Raw genomic sequence first — 26,980 nt, 5'->3', positions numbered from 1 at the left:
AAAATGTATAGCCCGTAGCCTGTATGACCTGAATCTTTTCAAAAATAAACGATTTCTGTAATCAATTATACGTTACCTTCTTCCTGAGAGAAAAAAGAAAACAATGGAGGATTATTATTTGTTTAACATCGAATTAAGTTAATACTACTATAGTAACAATATCTGTAGCAGCGTTTGTTAACATTTCACAGGCCTGCTAACAATAGTTGGGTCTGCGTAACTTCTGCATTTTTTCTTTAAATAAAACTAGAATATATTGGCATTATGAAGTTGCAGTAGTAATTTGCAAACTTACTACCGTAGTAAATTTATTATAGAATTATTATTCCAGTAAAAATAATTAATTTTACATTATGGGCCTGAAAATTACCTTTTAGTGTCTGTCTTGTGGGCAGTAATAGGGCCTTTCTCAGGCCTGTGATGGGACATGTGGTGAAAGACGGGATCCAAAATATCCGGGCCAAACGGATCTGAGTGAGGGGGCGCTTTTTTTAAAACTGTTTAGCTTTGCTTCGATACTAACGAAAATTTCTGGGGTTACTTGCCCGGATTCGATCCCGGACCCCCAGAACTGTAGTAGTAATTGTTAGTAATTAACAGACTTAATTACTGTACTATGAATGTGAAATGTTATCGTGTTTCTATTGTATTGGCATTAATGCCATTTCTCGTTATAATAATAATTTACGGACTTACGTCTACTGAATTTATCTTTGCATATTTATATATCACACAGTGATATTATTACGGATAATATCACTCTTAAAATTATTTTTTATCACAGACATTATTATTTATCAGTGACAATTATTAGGTCACTGAAAGTTTATATTCTTATTTAAATAATTGCAATTAATGCTGCTACTGTAATAAATAACAGGCCTACTGCTAATGTATACCTATTCAGTAACATTATTGAATTTAGTATTGTTAGTAGTTAATAAGTGGTGTTGCTGTAGTATCCTCTACTACACCTCTGAAATTTTATACAGATAAACCTCTGAACAACGGCCACTGACGAGAACATAAAAATGGCCGTTTTTCAAAGATGGCCTTTGTTTACAGGTTATTTTGTATTCATTTCAAAAAGATATGTTCCTGAAAAATGGCGACCGTTGTTGGGAGGTAATTTTTGTTCCAAAAAAATAAACATTCTTTTAAAAAAATGGCCACTATTTAGAGATGGCCGTTATTGGAGATTCGACTATATTTAGTTTTCTTTAATAAACAATAAGAAATAATACAGTAGTGACAATTGAAAATACGTCACTTCCGTTTAATATTGCTACAGTAGCAATTAATAGAGTTACTACCAAAGTAATAAATATACTTATCAGCATACTTATCAGCATTAGGGCAGCATTATCGCACTAATTTTAATTAAATTAGTGTATCCCCTATTGTTACTATTATAGTAACAATTAAATTAACATTGTCCTTAAAAAAAATTGCAATTAAAATAAAATTTTAATCATTCACATTGGACAATATATTAAGACCAATAAATTGTTATTGTGGTAGAAACGACTCGATATTATATTTTGACAATGGAAATTAATGATAATACGCATTTTGTGTAAGGTCGTTTGTACACCAAATGTGAATATAATTGACTTAAATGAAGTCATTTTAAATAAAATTTCGATTTATTATCCGAAGAACACTTTTGTTAATTAGTACTATAATAGGAAAAATCATTTCTCTTTGATGTTTATATTATGCCGCGTACGTTCTGTGTGTTAGTTCATTACTTTCGTGTTACTGTCATGATTTAAAATTGTTTTCTTAATTAATCATTTCAAAGTCGATTAGTAAAATAATTGAATTTTTAAAAATTATTATTATTTAATTAAAGATTTTAAAACATTTTTTAAAATTAAATACTTGAATTTATTTAATTTTCTGCAAATTTCATTTGTCTGCAGTGTTCTTAAAGTGTTATAATCAATTTATTTTTCGTATTTATTTTATAACGTTCGCTTCTAAGAACGTTGCAGGCAATAAAAGTAACTTTATAAGAACGTTTTAAACATTATAAATATTATTTTTTTTTCTGTTTAAATGTTAAATATGTTTTCTAACGTTTAACGCTGCTAAGAAACGTTGTCTGGGGACATTTTAAAGCGTTATAAGCGAGTTTTTAATTGGAAATGTTGCTGTATGAGAGGTTTCGACGTTAACATTTAACGTTGCTACGAAAATATCATGTAAACGTTCTTTAGTGACGTTAAAAACGTGACTTTAAACGTTTATAATTAATTTATTTTAATTTTAAAATCTTCTTAAGTGTGTTGTCTGTAACGTTTTACGCCGCAAGCAGTGTTTTTTAGTTACAGAAGAACATTGTCAAAATCGTTGCCTGCAACGATGTAATCAATTTCTTTGAAAACGTTATCTTTAACGTTTCTACATTAACGTTTGACGTTGCTAAAAACGTTTCAGGCATTTTAATGTGTTAATAAACGTTGATGAAATCTTTAATTTCTTAATAAACGTTGATCAAAACGTTAATAAACGTTCAGAATTGATTTTTATTTTAGAGTTTCGAACATACCTAAAACTCTAAAATCAATTTTTATTATTTAAAATTAGAAATTATTCGATAAAAAATTATAAAAATGTTACACAAAACTCAATACTGCAGGCCTATATTAAATCTTTACTACACTTTGAAAATTAAGAAAGGTTATGTATTTAACACCGAATTCCATGTATAACAGAAGATTTAAACAATAACTTGTTATTAAATTTGACAATAAATCTAATTATAATACATATTTACATGAATTACATATCTAATGCTAATATAGTAATAATTGATGCTAGAATAATAGTTTAAACAGCCTGAAGCAATATCATGCCATAGTTAAGAATATAGATATAACAATTCAAAACTTTATCGAATTTAACTCGTTATTATATAAATCAGTAGAGAATTGTGCTGTTATAGTTTTAACAATTAAAATCAGCACAAATGTTATCGGCATCGTGCTGTAATTTGAAAAGAATGTTACTACAGCATTAAAACTTCCAAGATCTACAGTAAAGTATGGTATTATATGATTATCATCAGCCTGAGAAGAGGGGAAAATGGTTCGACAATCCTGGATAAAGTACCAATCTTCCGAGAATGCTACTGTAGTTTTAACATTTAGATTTAAATCAGCACAAATATTGTGCTGTAATTCGAAAGGAATGTTACTACAGCATTAAAACTTTCAAGATCTACAGTAAAGTATGGTATTATATAAGTATCATCAGCCTGAGAAGAGGGGGAAAATGGTTGCATATTACTGGATAAAATCCCAATCATTGAAGAATACTTCTAACATTCAGTTTTAACATTCAGATTTAAATCAACACAAATATTGTTGGTATTGTGTGTAATTTGAAAGAGGAATGCTACTACAGCATTAAAACTTTTGAGAAGAGGAGAAAATGGCCCCACATTACTGGATAAGATACCAATCTTTCAAGAATGCTGCTATAGTTTTAACATTCAGATTTAACAATACTCCAAAAATGCTTGTCTGTGTGATCATTTATACAAACTCTGTCACTATCGTTTTGTGAAATACTATTGTAGCATTAAAAGAATTTCTAATATCGTCCTGTAATTTAAAAGGAATGATACTTATACAGTATATTAACAGTTTAAATAATGTTATCTAGTTCTAATATCACTATATAAATTACCAATCTTACACATACGATGTAGATTTATGTTACCACTTTCCATAAATACTACTACAGTTACAACGTTACTATTTTAACAAAGAATACTACTGTAATAATTAAATCTCGCGCAATTTAACATATATATTTAAACAAAATCTGATATTGCTGATGTAACACAAGATAAACGTCTCATTTATTGTCGACACGAGTTACGCATCTTGAATTACATTATTAAAATAAAACGTGGACTCTGCTGTTACTGTATCAGCACACTGCAAGATGCCTTACGTAACAAGTGATATAGAGTTTCGAGTATTGTTACTCGAAACTCTATATTAAGTTTGTGTAATCTAGGTTAAGTGTTCGACCGAATTAAACTCTTTTTTTTAAGTGTTAAATTACACGAAAGAGTATATTTAAAAAGCAATTTAATGGAAAAATATAAAAGTTAAGTTCCTGTACTATTACATTAACAATCGTCGCAATCGATTTAAGAAAAAATAAAATAATTTAAGCGTGATTTAATTATGCATTTATCTAAAGTGGGTTTTTATTCTATTTTAAGCTTTTTAAAAATGAATTTTTTCCAGTTTTTTAAAGTATTTTTATGAATGTGTATTTAAACAAAATTCTATTGTAATGATAACAATATATATATTTTTAAATTCTGGGAAATTAATTGATGGGGTAAACATTTTTTCATATTTTTTAAGTAGGTATAACTTTCCCCGCTCTCCTATCGCGTGTAGGTATAACTTTTTTTGAATCAAATAATACTGTGAATACTAATAATTTATATTTTTTTACGTTGTAGTACTTGGTTATACTGTACCTGATTTGGTACTATACCTGATTGTACTGTATCAACCAAGTATTACTAAGTATTAAGTAGTAGTACTTGGCTGTACTTGGTTGATACAACCAAGTACTGTATTACATACTTATACTTGGTATATACGTACTAATATTTTCCCTATGTCCGTATATGAATACAGACATAGGGGAAATGTTTTGCTACTAGTAGTATTAATATTCACATAATACTTTTTAAAAAATTTTACAAAAATTAACTGATAGATAAGTAAATATCGATACTAAGCCATACCAGTTAATTTTCAGAATTTTTTACTGTGTGAATAAGTACAGAGTACTAAGTATGAATACCATACGTACTGTACCTTACAGTACTTAGCTATACCTGTAGCAGTAATATTAACAGTAAAATTATTTTGCTACTGCTAGTACGAGGGTACAGTTCATAATACTATATATACGTAGCATACTCGTATATATATTAATATTTACAAGTATTATATATATATATTTGTAGTATAATACTAATACTGTAAATATGAAAGAACGTTGGAAAATTAACCGACGTGGATATTTATTTGTATCATTTGATACGGATAAAGAAATATTTCGATTTTGTTATTTGATCCAAATTTTACCTTAGTTTTGTGGCAATACATAACCATATTAATGTTTTTTTAAAGTATTACAGATAAAGTATCGTTTTTATTAAGTAGAAAACATGATTTCGTTGTTTTGTAAAAATTTAACCATTCTCTCTGCATTAAGTATTAAAGTTAACCTATTCTTTCTCTCTCTTCAGATAGAAAAGTACTCGATACTTAATTCCATTATTACGATCGACTTCTTTCCTGTCATCAACATTTGAAGAATCCTTTCAGGATCTCGGACGTTGCAAAGAACAATTTCCGGATCCTGATTTATTTTTACAATTTTTTTTTTTTTTTTTTTTTTACTTTCTTGTTCAATTCTATCTTAAACCATTACTCCAGAAGAACGGAATCACTCGCTACTCATTCATTTTCTTCAAGTTAAGAATGTTTAACCGCCCCCTTTAAACTAACTTAAATTGTACTATTAACCTTCTACTGTAAAGATGTCTTCTCTCAATTGATCGATCGAATTTCTCTTCTTTTTTTCCCCTTTAACTAATGTTCTTTAATTCTAAATTCTTTATACATCTCTCGACGTTACCGATATAATTTTTAATGTTACCTCTTACTGATTTATCTCCCCGACCCGTTAAAAGGTATAAATCATCTCTTGTGTGTTGCATTACCTATCTAACGTATCTTCGTGACGATTACTGTCCTTAAACGTGAGTATTTTTGATTAATAATGTTTTAAAAAAAATCACGGGATCCCTCATAAAAACAATCAATTTATTTCGTTACTCTTTCGTTTCTGGCCTAACGCTGTATAGTTGATAAATGATCTTGTATTGCACAAACGTTGGTATTGGCATTTTAATGGAACATTCATATTCCATCAAAGTTTCTCGCGACGAACAAAAATCTACTAAACTCGGATGTTGAACGTGCTTTGCTTTGTAAAATCTATTTCTCTACTCCATTGTATATTGCTACATATTTTTCTCTTGAATTATCTTCTCCTCTTTTCCTCTTTCTTTTTTTTCATCTTGATGTTACAGAAGGAAAAACTATATATATATATATTAAAACTCTTGTGTTTCTCTAGCTTTAAACGAGACTACATTGTCAATCTTTTTTTTTTTTTTTATTTTTTTCTTATTTCTAAATCTCTTCCTAACGAGAAAGATTTACTATTTTACAGAAACTTTTTTGTGTGAAGAAAGAAAAAAAAAATGCTAAGATTATCTAAATTTGATTGTGATTATTTTACCACCATTTGGATAATGTATTCCGTGTACTTAACATATAAGATTATTTTTATAATAAATTAATTCTAGTATAAAAATGTTTTATTCATGTTTGCTTGGAAACACGTGTTTTTCTTCTTTGTTATTTTTTCTGTAAAAGAAACAAATGCGCTTATTAAATGTCCTTAACGCTTTGTTTTTTTTAAAGTAAATGTGTAATAGCTTTATCCTTAAGAGGAAGAGAGAAAGAGATGCTCAAACGTTATCGGTAACAAGTACTAGAGAAATCTTTTCTATCTTTCTACACTTATGATTTACTCCATACAGTTATCACACATTCTTCTGATGAACTTCCGTCTTCTATTACTCCATTTATCATCGATCTAGAGATACTTTCACCTCCGGTTTTTGTTGGTTTATTATCGCATCTGAAAGATACATTACTTAGAGAAGTAAATAAAACACAAGCTTTCAACAGTTGGTAAGATTTTCTGCAATATATATATTATATATATAAATTCCTCCTTTTTCTCTATAGTTACTGGTGCATAAAACATTCTCTTGTGAACTATTTTATACAGTTTCCATACACGTGTTCTTTGTTAGGATATGGAAACGTTATTTGTAAATCCAATCGAATTTTAATGTACTCCATTTGTTATCCGTTTCGATCGGCCGCCAACCGTGATTATAAATGAGAAAACTGCAGATGGAACTGCATAGCTATTGAACAATGCGTTCAATATTAATCATGCAATTGTAAATGTTGAGTTTCTTTGCATTTTTCACCCTCCCTTCACTCGGCATTTAAAGGGGAAAAATAATAGCAATTGGCCAGTGATTCCAACTCTTTAATTGTAACTTTCAGGAAAAGGCAGATGTTTCTTTTATTTATATTTAATTTTCTAATTTTAATAAAAGGAAATTATCATTTCTATTTACAAAATTGATTCCTTTTTATTATCTCGGGAATGCCATTATTATGTAACGCTTAAGTATTTTCTTTTAAAGGAACCATTTTTCAGATTGAACGTAGTGGAACGGCATAAATGGTTAAGAAAGATCCTCAGAAAAATCAACATTTAACGATACCAAACTGATGTGAACCAGAGATATTTAGTGGTTTTCTACTCGATTAGTTTTCTTTCATCGAATTCTGTAGCAGCCAACGGATAAATAGCGTAACTGCACTTAAACACACCACCAAATGCTCTACAACGTTAAAAGAGGGGAGATCAATTCGAAACAGATGTAGCTGATGTCACTTAATAAAGAACCGAAAAATCTCTTTTTACTTTTAAAAAAAAGTCGTATATAAAGGAAGAAAAATCACCGTTTCTGCATCTTCTAACCAGAAAAAGACACATTAATCCGTTCTTCTAGTCACAATATAATGTACAAATTCCTTTCGTTCCTCCACAAACAAATCCATGGTTAGTCATTTATCTCGGAGCGCTCAACCTGTCTTGGAATCACCCTATTCATTAAGGGTTCTCACCTCCCACGGTTTGACGCATCTAGACCAATATTCTCCTTTCTTTTTTCCCTTGTTCGTGTCGTCGACTTGGCAGATAGGGAGACTTAATTAGTGTCCATTGTCGCGCCGAGCTTGTACAGTCGACTCCTGATAATTGAACTGCTGACAGCGGTCGAGAATAAAAACACCGTTTATAATTTGTGATGAATAGAGAGAAAGGTCAACTGTCTCTTTTTGTTTTCTATTCTTTTATTTTATATTATATAGGCTATATATATATATATATATATATGTATACTTTTTTAATGCCTTACATAACATTTAAATCGTCTAGTGTCTCTCTCTCTTTCTCGTTTTAATTGCCTGCTATTAACTTGTAATCTTATAATGCTATTTACTAATTTTTCTTACAAAAAAATATCGATTTTTGTGCGAGAAGATAGTAGCTATTGATGATGAGTTTTTAATACTTTCAATTTGGAATAGATCCAGGGGGAAAAAAGTAAAAAATTAAGTTTAATTTTTCGAATTTATCTTATTTAACCTATCATAAACACATCAATTAACGTTAAAACAATCTCTCGACGTAAACCTCAACTACACTCTTCTTCCATATATATTTTTTTTTTCCTAAAGAAAATCCATGTAAATACTTTACTATAAAAATAAATTTACGTATTCTTAAACTAGATCATTCTTTCGATAAAATCTGCAGTTTTTATGTCGCCATTTTTTTGTAGGAAATCTAAGAATTGTTTTCGAAATTCGCTTTTATCCTTGCACATCTTTCTCTTCTCTTATCAATTTTTTCTTTTTTTTAAAGTTTAAATGAAATTTCTTATACTGTTATTAAGTTATAGAAGATTTTTATAAGTTAATTTTACGAAAGAACTTGGAAGGAATGCAGAAATATATTGAAAGAATGCATCGATAGATTGAATAATCATAGACCTCTTAATCCAATTCAGCAAGGTGAAGGCTAGTAAAATATAGTAACTTTTGGAAAAAGAAATTAGGAAGAAGAAAAAAGAAATTAAATAAAAGCTTCCATGCGAATATAGACATCTTTATCGATAGATATTTTAACAAAGGATTGCCGGAGATTCCGTAGTTTTGACAAAGATTGATTGATGAAGTAAATATAGACAGAAGTAAACATAATTCTGCTCGTTTTTATTTGATAAAAACCTGAAATAACAGCCGTTAATCGTTAAAATAAATGCAATAATTTAACGCCGAAATAATTCTAGTAAATGAAAAACTGTGCAAATAAATATAAATACAGGAGGTTCTCCGCTTAATATAGTAGCTAAAACATCTAAGCTATCATTAAAAGTTTATTAGACACATTTTTGAGTAAATGATTATTTATTGGTTGGCTCGGAAAATAAATTAAAAAGAAACACGCCTACATCTGTTAATTTCTGTTTTTTCAACCAATTAGCGTTAATTTTCTATAATCTTTAACGCATTTTATCTTCGATATCAAATAGAGAACTGCCTATGTTTGTAAAGCAGTTTCTGTTCTTCTAATCTATTCTACCATCTTCCAAACTTAATATTTTTGTTGAAATTTCACTCTGTATACTTAAAAAGGAGACAGCTAAATTACAAAAGAATTATTTATTTTTAAGGTAAGGAATAAAACATAAATTGTACAGTACAAGAACGTTTTTTAAACAAATTCTTAAAGCTGAAAAAAAGAACCTTCAACTCTTCAAACGTTATTTTAATTATTTTTTAGCCTTCTATTTTTCGAGTGGAAACAACGAACCGTTGTCACTCGAAAGTCTTTAAAGAACGAACAAAGAATTCTTATAATTAGGCAAAAAAAAAGAGGGAGGAGGAGGAGGAAGAAAGGAAAGAAATAGGAGCGTAGAGCCAAACATGGTTTAAGTATCTAGCTACTTACATAGTTACAGACTTTTGAATTACAAGTTAAATTATATTTTTGCGTACACCTTCTTAATTTTAATCACAAATTTTAAGCATAGAGAAAAGAAAAACAAAGGGATAATTATGGTTTCATTCTTTCATAATGTAGCATTATGTCTTGAAAATAGAAATGAATATTTAATAGACGTTTGGTATCTTGTAAATAAGCATTTTTCACCCTTTATTACGCCTTATTTACTACAATTTTCAACAAGATGGTCATTTATTCTAGATTAAAATGTAATCCTTATTATTTTTTTTCCTATTGTCATAAATTTGTTAGTAAAATATTTATTCTTTTCTAAGAATTACGCAGACGAAATTTAATGTCTGTTTGAGTGATTCCGAATCATTAGACATCCTCCAGTGCCATCAATTAATCACGTTAAACGAATCGTGCAAAGGTTTTTAACGTATTAATTCTTGGATAAAAGTTATTGAAATGTTTATAAGTAGGAAAGTTGCTTGGGAAAAAAGAAGGTTGAAGAATTTTATAATGTATGTAGATTTCTTTTGGTAAACGAAAGCAAATTATGCATCCCACTTCACGCATTACTTTACGTTCGATAAATTTATCAAAAAGGGGAGAAAACTTTTAATGTTTTCGTCGGTAATACTATTAAATGAGCTTCCAGGAGAATTGTTAATTAAATTATAACGTTTATGACAACGAGAATAAATATTTTACCGTAAGGAAAGTTTATATTCTTTTCTTGCTGTGGAATAAATCCTGGATAATCTAGAAGCTGACAAACAGCTCCTCTCGACAACTGTTCTCCACTGGACTTATACTCCAAAAAATGAATTCAGCCGTTGCATTGGCCATATCCTCATATATATATCATGTCAGTTAGACGAGACAATGTCATTTTTTTGTGTGTCTAAACACAGCAATAATGTCGTAGCACTTTGTGACAGGTGCTACGTTTTCGTAACCTTCCCCCCTCCGTAATTTGTAGATTTTTAAAATTTTAAGAGACGTAACGTTGTTTTACATTGTAGAAAATTATAGCCGATTTATTATTCTACGAAAATTGCCGACGTGAATCTTACCAATCGTCGATTTTTTTTAATATATTAAACATGTTACGTAGTCTCGAATCCGGTGCGCTCATGTAAACCACCCCTTCAGTAATTATTTACTATAAATTCCTCACGTTGTTATCAAATTATACATTATGTTTTTTTATGTCCCTCCCTTGCCATCAATCAATAAAACTAAGTTATATTTTTAGAAATATAGTTTTATTTCGATGCACTACGCTAATAATTCATTTCGAAAATCGAATGAGAGAGTTCTCTCTTATGGTCTCGTGTCACGTACATCATATACATCTTCGTGTCCTCAAACTAGCCTAAAATTACATGTACGACCCTGTTTAAGGATAAATAATTCCTGTTAAAGTTCGTCTCTAACTGCTCCGGTGAATTAATAGCCACTGTCGACATTAATTTATCTTCGATAAGGGTATATGAATCACACTGTCATCAATTTTATCTGTTCATCTCCTATACTTGTATAGTAATAATAATAAAAATATTATTAAAAAAAATTGGTTATCGAAGAAAATTGCTTTTATTTATTATACTCTGATATCTTTGTTTATTAGTAGACAATTATCTTTACTTTAGCCTGGAGCTTTGCAGATGGCAAAATTATCACGTCGTAAGAATGAAAACAAACTGTCTCTAATCTAAAAGATTTCTCTTCCTTCTCCTCTTCTTCTTTTCTACTCCTAAGAATACTTTTCTAGATAAGAGATTCAAGTCCCAGAGGGAGTTTTCAAGAACTGATAAGTTGTTTCGATAAGATCGTCTTGTTTAATAGATTTTTTTTAACTTTTTATGCTTAAAAAAATGCCATTCTTTCAATTGGTACCGACAGATTTTTAATCGAATTTTATATTTCATATGTCTTAGAAAATTGCTTCGAGTTTGATATTCCCCGTTTGAATTTTTTATTATTAATTTAACCTTAAAAAACTCTCCCCTTTTTTTAGGGGTTAATTTTATCCAGTTTTCTGTTATTGGAAATGGTTTTCTCCAACAAATTTTTCTTCTTCTTTTTTTTTTTTCATAAGAAGGAATAAGGTAACGAATCGATTTCTGTACAGTACATATGTCATTTTGTTAGAAATTCTCTGTCGATTTTCAATACTTTACCAGTTGAAATTTTAATATATCAAATATATTTCATCTTTTTTCAGTTTCTAAGTTATGATGTAATTAAAATTTATATATATATATATTTTCTTTTCTTTTCAGATTTGTCTCCTCAACAGTTATCGATAGATGCAGTGGCCGAACATTCGTTTACTTTAACATGGAAACCACCTTTGTTGATTGCGAATCAAAGCGGAGATCTCGTTGCTTATTCGCTTACATACAACGTACGTGACAAACAGGATAAAGGTAGGTTTTTCTATCAAATAATCTATAGGACTAGTGATACATGTATCAACATGGGGACATTTTCAATCACGTTATCTACACAAGCACACTCCATCACATATCTGATTTTTCATACATTGCTGCGTTAAGAAAGGTTTACACTTAAAATAAATAATACAACACCTTAATTTCCTGTTAGATTTTTTTTTCTCTTTCCCTTTTTCGGTTTTAATAAATTTAAATCAAAGCCGTAATTTTATTTAATTAAACTAATCTTATATATTTTCATTAATTACATTAAGGCACGCTTTATTAAAATATAATTAATAGGCGGATCTTTATTATATTTAATTCGTTTCATTCATAAATTCTACTTTTCTTCTTCCTCTTCCGCATTCTCCTTCTCCTCCTCCTTCTCCTGCTCCTGCTGCTCCTGTTTAAAGCGAATTATTGCTTCTTCCTTCTGAAAAACTTGAAGGGGGAGGAAATCAAAGAATCACTTTCTTTCTACTTTGCAAATTATTTCTGTACTCGGGAGAATTCGCATTTAAATTAAGTCGAAAAGCCTACTTCAATTCACCTTCAACTTTTGTCTAATTTACGAAAGACTTAATTTCCTGTCGATGTTTGCCTTTTATGAAGGTCGTTTCAATCTCTTTCGCCTTTGTCAAAGTGATTTCCAACAAGAAAATTAACAGAATCATAGGGGGGAAAAAGGAAAAAAGTATTCGGAAGGAAAGAAAAACTCTTCCAAGCTTTCAAAATGGTCGATTGGATTTCTTGTGATGTGAAGGCCGAGTCTAAATTCCATTAGGAGACTTAGTGTCGATTAGTAAAAGAGTAAAACAATCTCTTCCTTCGCCACTTTCGATACTATCGATTATATGATAACTGTATCGCTTCTACTCTCATTTCCCCTCTTTTTCTAAACATGTCGCACACCTTAACGTAATTATTCGCATTTTACTTCGATCTATTCTGTGTTTTTCTCGCTTCCTAGCTGAAAATGTAATATATATTTTACTATTTCTAGGGGTATTTTCTTTTTAATTTTGCGTGCCGCTTCTCCTTGTTTATCAGTGAAAGTTTTGTACGATTTTCTGATCTAACAAAACTGAAAGTGTGCAGGATTACCTGGAAATCTATCGATTTTTATACGCACAAAACACAAAAAGAAAAAAAAATCGTTAGATATTCGGTAGGATACAAGATAATATACTAATTAATTTATGTTTATATCTGTCGGCTGTTTTAATCGATTCATTAATTAATTTTAAACGAAAATTATCTATATTAAAATTAATAATAAAAATAATTGAAATCTTAATCTATATTCTAGAATAATTGAGATTTCCTTAACGAAGATGGATTAATTATTTAGATCCTTGGATAGGGGATTAGTCGAACCTTCAATAACGACCACCTCTAAACAGCGGCCGTTTTCTTTCGGGATTATTTTTATTTTTGTTGTGAATAACCTCCGAACAACGACCATTTTTATAGTTACTTTTTTTAAAGGGATGTCACGTCGCAAAATATTTAATTTTCTCTCATAAATTTAGAGAGAGATGTAACACGAATTTTTTCAAAAACAGAGCAGAATTAAATGATTTTTCTCATTTCTAAAGTGAAATTTGAAGAGTTTACCTACGGGAAAAAAGGGGGAAAGTCATCAAAAGCACGAATATTTTTTCCCTCCTCGCGGTGTTAAAAGAGAGGGTGAAGAAAAAGAAGAAGAAAGGGGGAAAAATTCGCAAATCTCCAAATTTGAAATAAATTTAAATTGCAAAAATCATAGACGATTCAACAAATAAATTAGAGAGAGAAAGCACTCTCGAGTTTACTTTAGTCGAGCGACTGAAGCATTCTATCAATTTAATAATAATTCACCAAGACCGTCACCTATAATCCTACACAAATGGCTTTAACTTGTGTATACTTCATATCTTTCAATTATATTTCTTCAGTATAATTGGACCGGGTAAAGAGAAAATGACAAATTTTTTTTATTTTTAATTTATTTTATTTTATTTTTCTTTTAAATTTCCCCCTTCCAATATGGAAAATAGGTTTACTTCTTCAGTCAATGCAAAGAAGACGATTAGAATCGATTTCTTTTATTCCTTCTACTGACAGCTGCTGATATGAATGGTAATAGATGATGCTCTAGAACGGCTGCTGAATATCCTTGATTCTTACAAAGACATTTTTATCTTCAGGCATTACTGATTCCGTTTCATTATTTTCTTTGCCATTTTGCTTTCAGATCACTGAACTTCGAAAACTGTTGAGATTTTTGTTGAATTTTATTTCATCTATGAAATTTTCCACTGTTAACCTTTTCTCTTCCTCTCGCTCCTCCTCTTTTTATTCTTTTCTTTTACTATGCCGGCTGTTATGTATAACGGAGGGAAAGTATGGCTATCGAATCCCCCTAAATTTTTACATTTTTTGGACTCGGTGGCCTCCAAACGTCGAGAAATGCCAAAAATTTGGGGGATTTTGCCGTACGTATGGTTGTTAGTGTATGTAGGGTTGGCACGATTTTGTCCACCCACTTTGATGCTTATTAACTTCATCCTTATGTCGGAAATTTCTGAAATTTTGTATGGTAAGTGTATTACGGGCATTGATGCCAATGCCATTAAATTTTGGTGGTTAATGGTCGTGGGGCCAAGTTCGGATTTAATAACGATTTTACTCCTTACAACCATTTCACTCCTTTATAAAACCCATCCCTTCCGCCAGAGTTAAGCTTTTTTTCATTTTATAATAATTAATAACATAAAAATTTGTTGATAAAATCTCATAACAGATGGCACCACGCGCAATCTTAAATTTTTTTACCGGGAAAGTTACGTAACTTTCTTTAAATGACATTTTAATTTCGAACCCCGACAAACATTTAATTTGTCAATCTTATATAGGAATATTTTTTTCCTCCTTTCTTAATTTTATTTTCTTTCTAGAACTTAATCGCTGGCGTATTTTTTTAAGTGCGAGATTTAATTAAAAATTCTTTCTTCTGGTGTAGAAATGAATCTCTTATTACCTCCGAATGCTAGTCATATGATGGTGACTGAATTGACTGAAGGTACGAATTATAGGATCGTCTTGGCTGCTGTTTATGATACTAAAGAAAGAGTTGCTGCTCCTGAAATTTATGTCACCACTCTCTTCCCCGTTGAAGATCTCATTGTGGGCGATGATATATACCCGGATGGAAAATTTGGTAAGTTTTTTACAACGTTTTTCCTTTCTAATATTTTTAATTAACTCGTTTACAACGTGTTTTAAACAAATATGCGAGAGAAAAATGCTGTTTTTTCCACACGACAGAAATATTTATTTAATACGGCGAAACCTGCCTGATCGGAAAAACGTTCGGTGCCGTACCCTTCCGGCTTACACAGGTTTTACTGTACTAAAAATATTTTCGATTTTTAGTTTTTTAATTCTGTTGTTAAATATAACAATGTAAAATTTTCTTTTCCGATTTTTATTTTCACAGCTCTTATAGAATATAACAGAGAAAGTATGGTGATCTGTCAAATTTTGACCCCTCTCGGTTTTTGGGCTGCAATTTGAAAAAAAATCGTACACCTATAAATTACAAATGTCTGCCCTTCCTTAATCTCGGTAACGGTGTTAGATAGATGAAATTCGAGGCCAGATAAAGAAAGCTTAGGGGCGGGAGGACCCGAATACCTATATGCGGTCTATACCGGAAGTCACGTGATTTCAATTCAAAAATTTCTCCCGAACGAAGTTACATAGATGACCGGCGTGACTGTTGTTATCAGGAAATGAATGATGTACAGTACAGGGGCAAGACACTACTAATTTGAGATTGAGAAGATATATTTTAAATTAAATAAATTAAGAATATGATTAAAAATTGCAGCCCGGCATTGTGACGATTTCACAATAATTCTTGCTCTTTTTTTAAATATACCGTATTTTTCGTCGTTTTGACATTCGAGGAGCCTAAAAGTATATATTTTTTTAATTCGAATGTATATTATTGTGACATCTTAACATTGCCGGGCTGCAATTTTAAACCATATTCCAATTTAAAAATCACGTGGCTTTCGGTCCAAATCGGTAGTTCGTTAATAGTTAATGGGACCTCTGACCTCTAAGCTTTCCATATCTGGTCTCGAGTTTCATCTATCTAACTCCGTTCTTGAGATTAACGAAGGACAGACGGACGGACGGACGAACGGACGACGGTGGGGACGTAAAGGTCTTCAATCTGAAAATTGCAGCCCAAAAATCGTTATAAAGTTGTATGTAGTACGTGTGTGTGTTGGCGCCTACTTTGCATTGTATTTCAGAACTGGATGAACCAAAAATTTTGAAATATGGTGGAGTTATTTTTATATATGAGGCATCGATGCTATTAAATTTTGGTTATTAAAGGTCAAGCGTGAGGGGAGATCGAGGGGGCTATGTGACTTAATGATGATTTTACTTGTTAGCATTTACAGTTTTTCTTAAATAAAATTATATCTACTTTTAAAATTAAGCGTTTTGTCATTTTATAACAATTAAAAATATAAAAAATTTTTATAACAAACTCTTATAACAGGTGGCGCCACGTACAATTTTATTTATTTATTATGATTAATAGTATAAAAGTTATTTTTTTAATAAAATCCTATTATAGATGCACGCAATTTTAATTTTGGGATAATGTTAAATGTTAAATGTGCTAAAAAGTACTTTTTAAAAATATTTTAAATTTATCATAATTTATCAATAACAAGATTATCTTTTAAGTTCTTATTATTGTGTAAATTTTATATTGAAGTATAATTGAAATTATCGGACCTCCTTCCTAGTTCTTAACCTCCAGAAAGTCGAGTAACAGCCCTTACTAACGTTTTTGGACTGCAATTTTCAAATTGAAGACCTGTACATTCCCAATGTCGTCCGTCCGTTCGTCCCACTGTCCGTTCTCCATTAATCTCGAGAACGGAGCTAGATGAAAATCAAGACCTGATATGGAAAGCCTTGGGGACGGAAGCCCTGATTAACTATATATAGTATAAACTTCCTTTCCTGACAGGAAGGCTCGTGATTTTTAGATTAAAATATGATTACAAATTGCAGTTCATTGTGCGATATCATAATAATATACATTTGACTTTTATAATTACATTTTCATAATTGTTTTTATGAATAATCCTTTAAAATTACATCAAAAATATCAGAATTTCACAATAGAACAGATCTACACTTTAAAATATTTGTTACTGTAAAGAAATTTGTATAATAAACAAAAAAAAAACGAGCAATTTTTTATTGTGACATCGTCACAATGCCGGGTTGCAATTTTTAATCATCATGTAACTTTAAAAAATTACATTACTTCTGGTCCGGTCCAGAACGGAAGTTCATATATAGTTAATCGGGACCTCCGTCCTCTAAGCTTTCCATATCTATCTCGATTTTCATCTATATAACTCCATTCTCGGGATTAACGTAGGACAGACAAATGTATAGGTTTATAACAATATGTTAGACAAACTTTTAAAATTGCAATCCAATTATACATACAAACTTGACATTTGATAGCAAGTTACACCATTCATTGGTAATCCATTGCAATACCACGGAGGTCCTTAATTCTCCACGTTCGTTCAAGGTTCCTTTTAAATTACTTTAAACCCAATTTTCTTATCAAAAACTTTATATTGTACGATACGAAACAATCGTAACAGCGTAACAGTTATTTTCAGATAAATATTAAATTAAAAAAATCCACAAGTAACTATTTTCTTACGTCATAATAATATAATGTAAGCAGATTAATAATTAATTTGCCAAAACTGATCGTTCGCCCCTTTCACACACCAAAATATTTTAGCGTTGCGTTTGGGAAATAAACAAGTTTCTGTTACTTTCGGTTTCTCGATCAATCGTCGTTTAAAAAAAAAAAAGAAAGAAAAGTGTTCCTAACTAACTCTCATTAGAACTTGATACCATAGATACAGTGGATCAGCGATATAATGAACTCTTGAAGAACTCAGCTAAATTATTCACTGTATCGCGTGGCGAAACGAATATAGTCTGAATACAAGAAGTACTTTTACTCCCCGGATGTTGTAACGTAACACATAGAGTATTGTAATCGTGTCAAATTTGACCTTTCGGGGGTTTTTTGCAAATTTCCTGAGACTTCTAAACTCCCCAAAATTCAAATATAGGGAAAAAATTCCCGGGCTATATATATGTGTGTTTTGGCATCTGTTTCGTTTAATATGGCGAACCGATTTGGCACGGTGATTTGTACATAAGGGGTATTGATGCTATTCAATTTTGGAATACTGAACTCGAGGGGCGGGGAGATAGGAGTCATATCTGGAGTGGGGTCGGACTTAACGAAAAGTTTACTCGTTATTGGCATTTACAATATTTTAAAAGCTCATCTCTACCCTCAAAATTAAGCCTTTTTCCTTATTAGAATAATTAATAATATAAAAGTTATTTCTTAATAACATCTCGTAACAGATAGCGTCGCATACAATTTTAACTTTGGGTTAGTGACGTAGCTTTTTAAAATATTTCTTTAAATGGGGATTTCTATCGTAATTAACAAAATTGCTCTTTTCAAGCTCGTGTTGTTGTTGGGCTGCAATTTTGAAATTGCAGACTGAAAGTTGTCCGTCTGTCCGTACGTCCTTCCTAAATCACGTGAACGGGATTAGATAGACAAAAATCGAGACAAGATCCGAAAAGATTAGGGATCGGATGACCCGATTAACTCTATAGGAACTTCCAGTCTTAACAGAAAATCATGTGATTTTTAAATTAATATCTGATAAAAAATTTCAGTCCGACATTGCGATCATTTGCCATATTCTACTTACATTGTTCATTCCGTACGTGTGAATACAAATATACTTCTGTAACCACTAAAATTAATGAAATAAATATTTATTAGCATTCTCTTCACAGTTTCTAAACATCATAAGGCATCTAATTTTGAGACGAATACCAAAATATTAAAAGTATTTAATTTGTGAAACTTCAACTTATTCCCTATTCACCGTTACGAATCAAAGTGGGAAGGTTGTTTGAATTTTAAACTACTTTAATTACCAGAATTAATATAATATAGATTTACAGTAAAATTTGTGTAAAACGGAATCGTACGGTACCGAATATTGTTTCCGTTTAGGCAGGTTTCCGTTTTGGACAGATTTTACTGTATAAAATTTATTATTTTTCCTTTCCACTTTATAAAGAAATTATTTCAATGTTGTTCAAGTACAATATAAATTTCAAATATAATATTTACAAATTTCAAGCTTCAGAAAAGTATATTTATAAAGAATTTTACCATCGAACATCTGTAAAATTCGAATAAAATTTATTCTCGCTTAAAAATATATGTATATATTTTATGTAAATACTATAAAAGATACATTAAATCGTAGATATAAAAAGCAAATATATATATATTAATATTAAAATTAAGTTTGTTTATTCCTTACTTGAATCAATATTAATTAAAAATATTTTTAAAGAATCCAGTTGTTGATTCAGAGTTTTTATAAATTTTAAAATTCATTTTTGTGTATATCTTATTTTTAAATTAAACAAACGCTGTAAGAGCGCCATCCCCCCAAAATACACATACTTCTGCATAAATTCCTTATATAAGACTATTGCAAGAAGTAATTTAAATTTTTCTAGAGTAAATATACCTTTATATCAAGATAAATTGTGAAAGATACCAATTACAATCCCCGTTACTGGGGACGAACTATTCTTAGAAGAGGAAACTTTTCTCTTTCTTCTCATTCTACTTACTGCAGCAGATTAGTTAGTTTGTTGCTGCATCATCTCAGTTAGACTGATTCTTTCTGCCCCGCTGCACAGTCACCGTGCAACGTTAACAGTTCGTTTATTCCTCTAGACGGCAGTAGAAAGCGGCATTTCTAAATGTGCACATCTTTCGAACTCGTCCCCCCCTCTCTATCCTCTACCATTAATAGTTTCGGCTGCATTGTTTTCTTACAGAGTGCAATTGCAGCGAAACCGGTACGTTGGCATGTACGAGATCCCCCCACAACATGAAATGCGCTTGTTACAACGGGTACGAAGGTAAATGGTGCGATATGTGCTCTCAAGGATACTTCAAAGTGGGCGAGGAATGCAAGCCGTGCCCTTGCACCAACATCACTTCAGCGGGGGAATGTATTTTAGGTAAGTTTTATTAATTCTTTTAAAAATTTTTAATGTATTTACGCTTCGTCAGGGGGCGCGATTTAGTCCAATGCACTTAACGCGTTCGGTGACAATTGAATTAAAATTCGGTTTTTTTAAAGGAGGGGAATGAAAGGCGGCGATAGAGAAGAATGCAAATTTAAACACGCAACTCTACACACTTTCAGATAGAGTAGAAGAGAGAATTTTCAACTTTTGAAAATTTTATCTTAAACTTATCTACATTTTATACGGAAGGAAATGCCCATCTGGTATTCCATTTCTTCGATACATCTACGAAAATAAATATCTGCATTTCTTATATATATATATATATATCCGGTGTGGAAAACTGCGCTATTTCCTACCAATATTTCCTGCTGCACGTAAAACTGGATAGTAATAAAGAGTGTGGCACTTGCATCGATCGTTGATACCTCACGAAGGATAATGTTGTGTTCAGGATCCATAAAGTCTTCTGGACAGAATTGAGGTGTAGATAAAGCCTTTTTTTCCACGTACTGTCGAGGTTGTTACTAAAAACGGCTTTTTTTCTTCTTCTTTATCTGTGTGACGTACATCACTATTGATATTAAAAACGTTATGAAGGAATTGAATCCGACGCCAAGGATTGAAATATTCCATTATCGGATTCCAAATAGAATAAATATGTCGAGTGCTTTCTACTAAAATAAAATAAAATAAAATAACTTTCTCTCTCTCTTTTAAGGAAAGTCATTAAAGTCCTTTCTCTATAATTGATTTTTAGAGTTTTAAAATCTTTACCAGTGGGAAGCGCCATTAAAATTACTTACAAATTAATACGTTTGTAAAGCTTTGTGTATATTTAAATTATACGTTTTATTCGGGTGTTGCATTAAGTACGGAAAAATATACATTCAATTTTTTTTTTTTTTTTTTTTTTAGTGTATTTAAATAAATTCTATTTAAGGAAAGCATGCTGATAATTTTACTAAATATTTACTGGGTGGTCTAAAAGTTAGTTAAAGCTACCTTATTTAGATTGACTGACTTTTGTATTACCTGTTAATAAAATATTCAAATTGTCCTATTTATATATATTTTATTACGTAGAAAATTTGAAGAAATTGTTCAAAATGACACCTATTAAAACGCTGTGGATACTTTCATAAATTACTGAATTGACCTGACTTTTAGGTCACCTTAATATAGTGATAACTTCGGGAATTTTTTTAACCAATCACAAAAGCGTAAATACATTTTTCATAATTTAAAATATTATTAATCCAATGAAATGTGTTTCGAATTTAAGATGATTCTAATATTAAAGTTCAGGAGCTTCTTCAACTCGGAGATATTTTAAAAAGTGTTAAAAAGTATCCACAAATTGAAGAAGCACTCTTTAGAACAGAAGAAAATTCTAAACATCATGAAACTTTTGTATTATTTTCTATTTATTTTCTTGTAATTACACTTTAATAATCATCAAAATAAGCTCTTCACTCTCTTCCTCCTCCTTTATAGCCTCTTGATATTCTCCATATTCAAAGGTCTGTCATAAGTATGTGCATTTTCATTTGCTTCGGTCCACAAGGAAATTAAGAAGCAGGACCTTTATCGAAATCATCATACGTCTTGATGATATCGATGGAGCAAATGGACCAATCAAGAAAAGAATCCAAACGATACGCGACGTGGCATTTATCTCCAGGGGAGAATAAGAGCGCAATCCAAATACAAGTCTGATAAAAATGTGGAAAATGAGACAATTTATACGTATTAAATCGAAGGACCCAGACAAAATAGAGATGGAAAGAAGCCAGACACATAAATACAGTCGAAAGTTCTCGCGAATGTATGTAGCTAAGTATGTATCAAGGTAGAGAGATCTTAAGTAATTACGTTTGTAACCTCAGCAGCAAGACTTTGAAAACTACGTAAAGTGCGCTGAAGACAAATCAAATTGTACTTAAATCGTTTATTTATCTTGTAGTCTCATTAGACTTTCAACTGTGAGGAAGCTTCTTTAATTATTTTGCGGTATGCCATTATTTTCTAGAGAGCTTATCTCTCAATTGGTTCTTGAAATTGCAAATTTTCTTTCAAAATATGCTACACGAGAGCTGTAAATTATTCGTTAGGTCTATAATAGAAATATTACTAAATTAAGACAATGACAGGCTTATAATAAAATAATACAGGGTGGCACAAAAGTCAGTTAAATGCTCAAAAATATAGCCAAGCCGTATACAAATGTACCGATGCTTTAAGTAATTAAACCAAGCGTATAATTTTAAAAATATATATATTTCGGATTCTTTTATTATTATGTTTATAAAAAAAGGAAAGGAAAGAAACTTGAAAAGTTATAAAAACAGAAACTTTGCTGATGACAGTTGAATAAATATTGATTTCCTTTGCTTTTCTACTTTCTTTTGACAGCGAATGGACACGTTACCTGCACTTCTTGTCTTCCGGGTCACACCGGTCTTCTCTGTACAAACTGTACTCCAGGATACACATGGAGAGACGATAAATGTGTAGCTATCGATAACCAATGTGACACTTGCCCCGATCCCGGAGCGACGGCATCCCTTCTACATAGCAAATTAACAGGTACGTTACACTTAGGCTATATACCCAATTTTAAAATGTTTTAAAACATTTCAGAATATCAGGGAAAAAAGTAAGAAAGAAAGAAATTTAATAGGGAAAAATCTATCTGTTTTCCCCCCTCCTTTTCCTTAATCGAATTGCGAATTTCGACTTTCGAACACCAAAGAATTCTATTGTGAAATATTGAAGAAATTCCCTTTGGACGTTTGTCGGGACAGAAAACGGAATTTGTTACCCCCGTAAAAAGTACAAATGGGTACAAGCACGTTCTATTACAGATTGATACTGTTGCTCTTACATACTTTGAAAAGCCATCAAGAAAGGAGCACGTCCCGGTAATTTGTCATCGCTTCCAAACTGGTTCTCGATAATCATTTTCTTTTTTTTCTTAACTTCTACAGTAATTTAACCTCATAAACGTAACAGATTTTAATGCAAAAAAAAATTAAAAAAGAAAAAAAATAGTGTGACCACGCTTATAAATTACCACCATCTTTAGCAAATAACCTTTCATCAATGAGCCTCTCAAAATTAAATAAAAAAAAACCACAAAAAAATGAGCTTTCATAAACATAAAAATTACAAAAATATTAAAAACTTGCAACCACCAAATTAGCGATTGTAAATTGATTTAGGTAAACCATTTTGGAATCCTGCCAAAAATTCGGAAATTCACTTAAATCGCCCCCCTCCCTCTTATCAGTTGTGTTGATAATTGTCATCTGGTGATAATTTAAACGAGATTTTCTTTTCTTTTTTTTATATTTTCTTTACAGATCAGAGTCTAAACGATGGTACTATCCCTTTGGTAGCTGTGGTGGTAACGCTAGCAGTCCTCTTAGTAGTGGCGGCATCTGCTACTTGTTATCGTTATTGGTCACAGAGAAGAACCAGACTTCGACTACCTTTCTGGAGCATCGAACTAAGAGAGGATAAAATGAATCTAAGCTCCGGTTGCCATTACCAACAACTGGATGCTGCCACCAGCCGTGTTGTTCAAGCTCAGTGTGATGACATGGAAGGGGACAATAATTCACCTTCCGCTTATCGTCCCTTAAATGCGTGATCGACTCTCTTTACACGTACTTAAATTAATAAAATCGGAATACATTTCATCTCGTAAACCAAGCTGCGAGAACGAATTTTAGTAGCATGGACCATTCATCGATTAAACAAAAAATAAATAAATAAAAACCTAACTTTCTCTCCCATATCATCATACCATTTCGCGGATTTTCATTTCTGATTTGCTTTTAAGCTACTTTTTTAATTTCTTTTTTTTATAAATTGATGTATGTTGTGAGAATTCTCTTCTTTATTTTATACATGATGAACTGTAAAAGAAATATAATAATTTCGACGGCGGATAAAGGAGATATATTTTAAAAAAAGAAAAAAAAAGTTCTATGAACATAAGCAGTTCTCGGCGATACGCGTAAGATACGACGGTTTGAAATTTAAACGAAAACGATTAGTTAAAATATGTTCGTCTTAACGACGATTGGTTCAAGAGGTAAAAATAAGCAAAAGTGGGCGCGTCTAGTCCTGTATTCGCTCTTAAATCAAAATTAAACATATTTTTAATCAAAATTTATCTCATTATGTCGCCGAGAACCGCCTATGTTCATTTATACTGTATTTTTATTTGGTTGGTCTCCTTTATCATCGGGTATTTTATTTATAGTTCACCATGTATATATAGCATACAGAATTCGAATTAGTGACAAGTTTATAGTCGGTGGCACCCCTGTTTGAATTTTTTAGCATGGATAAAAACAAGAAAAAAACAATATATAAAAAAAAGAAAAGAAGAAGAATGGAGGTCGATTTATATGTCTTTTGTTATAGAATTTATACAGAGCATCTAAACAAATCTGTCGATTGTAAATGTCTTATCAAATGTTGTCTGGGAACGATTTCTTTTATAGTTTTTCCTCTGCTATATTCTGTCATGTGTCGTTCAATTCACTTTTACTTCTGTATGGCATTATTCATACATATACAGTCGATGTCATACACATATCTCGTTGGAATAAATCGAAATAAAAAAAAGAGGGGAAGAAACAAGAAAAGAAGGATCTCAAACATTTTTAAGTCCAGAAAACAAGAAGAAAAAAAAACACCTGATTTTATATTTCTTTCCTCTTACTTTTTCATTTTCTTGCTGGATATTTTCTATAAAGTAACATATCATTGGGTTTTTTTTTACAGTTAAATGTTTAAAGAAATATATATATATATATATATTAAAATTAATTTAAATCCTCTTAGCTCATAAGGAAAATTTAATAATAGATTATCACTATTGATGGATATTTTATTTTATAAGAAATCACACTGTAGAAATTGTGTTGAAACTCGAAACAAAAGAAAAAAACTGTCAAGAAAAATTCTCTAAAAGAAAATAAAATAAAAATTTTCGTTTACCCGAAATCTGTGTGCTTATTTCGTGAGAAAATCCGAAAAATCTTCCATATTTTAGGTAAGAAAATTATTTTTCATTACCGATTTATATATAAGTAAACTCGATCACGCGAACGATCGTTTAAGATTAAATTTAAGAGGGAGAAAGAAGTAAAATAAATCTTTTTAAATTAAAATAGAAGAATTTTTTAATCTCTTTACATTAAATATATATAAGTATGTCGTGATTCTAGAATAATTGTAGAAAAATTATTGATTTATATTTAATGAATTCTTCAATCAGTGACGTTTAAGGAAACAAAAAAGAAAATGGCGGGGGGGCGAAAAAGGAAAATAATTTTATGCGTTTCAATTTCATTTATCTGTGATTTCCATTCTTCACCTTGTCTTATACATCTGTGTTATTTCTTTTAACAAAAGGGGAGAGGAAATTTCTTTATTAATCACCCCCCAACAATAACTAAAAGGGGGGGGAAACACTTTATAGACTTCACTCGAGTGATATTTTTGTGGGGTAATACGTAAAATTTATACTTAAAAAACACTTATTTTTTAAAAGCCGTTCTTGTGTTTTATAAAAATAAGTTATACACGCTTTAAAAATATTAAAAATATCACTCTCGTGTGGCAGATTTGGTGTTTTAGATAATGCTTTTCTTTGCTGTGTCGCGTAAACACGTGGAGTGTGTGCGTATCAGAAATTTAGGTGGGTTTTTTTAGGTTTCTGAATGTAAAACCGCTTTTTAATCTTAAATCTTCCTCTCTAAAGGTGATAAGAAGACTCCTTTCGTGCTTATTTTAGACCTTCCCATAATGTAAGCGGTATACCGAGCCAACTTACCTTAATTTTTGAGATCTAAACTCCAAACTAGTCTATTGTTCTAGAGGAACCGGAGTTTAGGTCACGACCTTAACCTTTATTACCCTTAACTTTAAGGCGGTGTTTATTATGAAAACACAGCAATATTTCCTGTTTATTCTATATTTTTTTTAAACTATATTATTAATATTTTTTCCTTATTAAACTACGTTCGCTTTTAACTACCATCCAATTTCCCCAACAAATCGCTTTATAAAAGTAGTGGGAACATACTTTACGAGTTTCTAAATAAATTTTTCTATCATAGTTTCTTAAGAAACAAGAAGGAAAATTGTTCAATAATCTCATGTAAATGCCAATGTCCCGTGTTTCTTTCCCCAAATTACATTTTAAAATATATTATTTATATTTCTCATATTAGAAATATATAGAAATATATATAGAATATTATTAGAAACTATATTTTCTTTAAGGGCATCAACTTCTCGAGTAATAAATTACGTTACCTTAGGCAATAAATGTGTTTTTTTAGAGATAATATCGCACTTAGACATAATTTCCACGCTTTTTTTAATATCTATAACACTTAAATAAACCAAGTATGCTTTTTTAAGCCACTAGAGGTGCCTTCCAAGATATTAATTATATTATTGTAAGCCTCCATCTTTCAGAAAAAAAGCTTATTTATTTGATTTCCCTGCGAGATTTCTTTTATTTTAAGCCCAACTCTCGAAGGAAGAAGGGAAAAAAATACGTTTTTAAGTATCACTCGGGAGCTTGATCCAGC

General features: G+C 30.8%; 1 protein-coding gene across 1 annotated transcript in view; it reads left to right on the top strand.

The window, feature by feature from the left end:
• LOC136983677 (uncharacterized) overlaps nt 1–25,238 on the top strand; it is a 37,958-nt gene extending 12,720 nt beyond the window's left edge. Inside the window, exons 2-6 of the mRNA XM_067280488.1 lie at nt 12,009–12,155; nt 15,169–15,366; nt 20,166–20,351; nt 22,776–22,949; nt 23,726–25,238. Coding sequence (XP_067136589.1) covers nt 12,009–12,155; nt 15,169–15,366; nt 20,166–20,351; nt 22,776–22,949; nt 23,726–24,015 — 995 coding nt within the window. The 3' untranslated portion in view covers nt 24,016–25,238. The remainder of the gene's footprint in view (nt 1–12,008; nt 12,156–15,168; nt 15,367–20,165; nt 20,352–22,775; nt 22,950–23,725) is intronic.
• Nucleotides 25,239–26,980: the final 1,742 nt, after the last annotated feature.

This window comes from Centruroides vittatus, unplaced genomic scaffold, assembly GCF_030686945.1.
Source record: "Centruroides vittatus isolate TY-2023 unplaced genomic scaffold, ASM3068694v2 contig_884, whole genome shotgun sequence".
Classification (NCBI taxonomy): domain Eukaryota; kingdom Metazoa; phylum Arthropoda; class Arachnida; order Scorpiones; family Buthidae; genus Centruroides; species Centruroides vittatus.
Note: the sequence above shows the minus strand (reverse complement) of the source record. Positions and strands in the feature narration are given on the sequence as shown.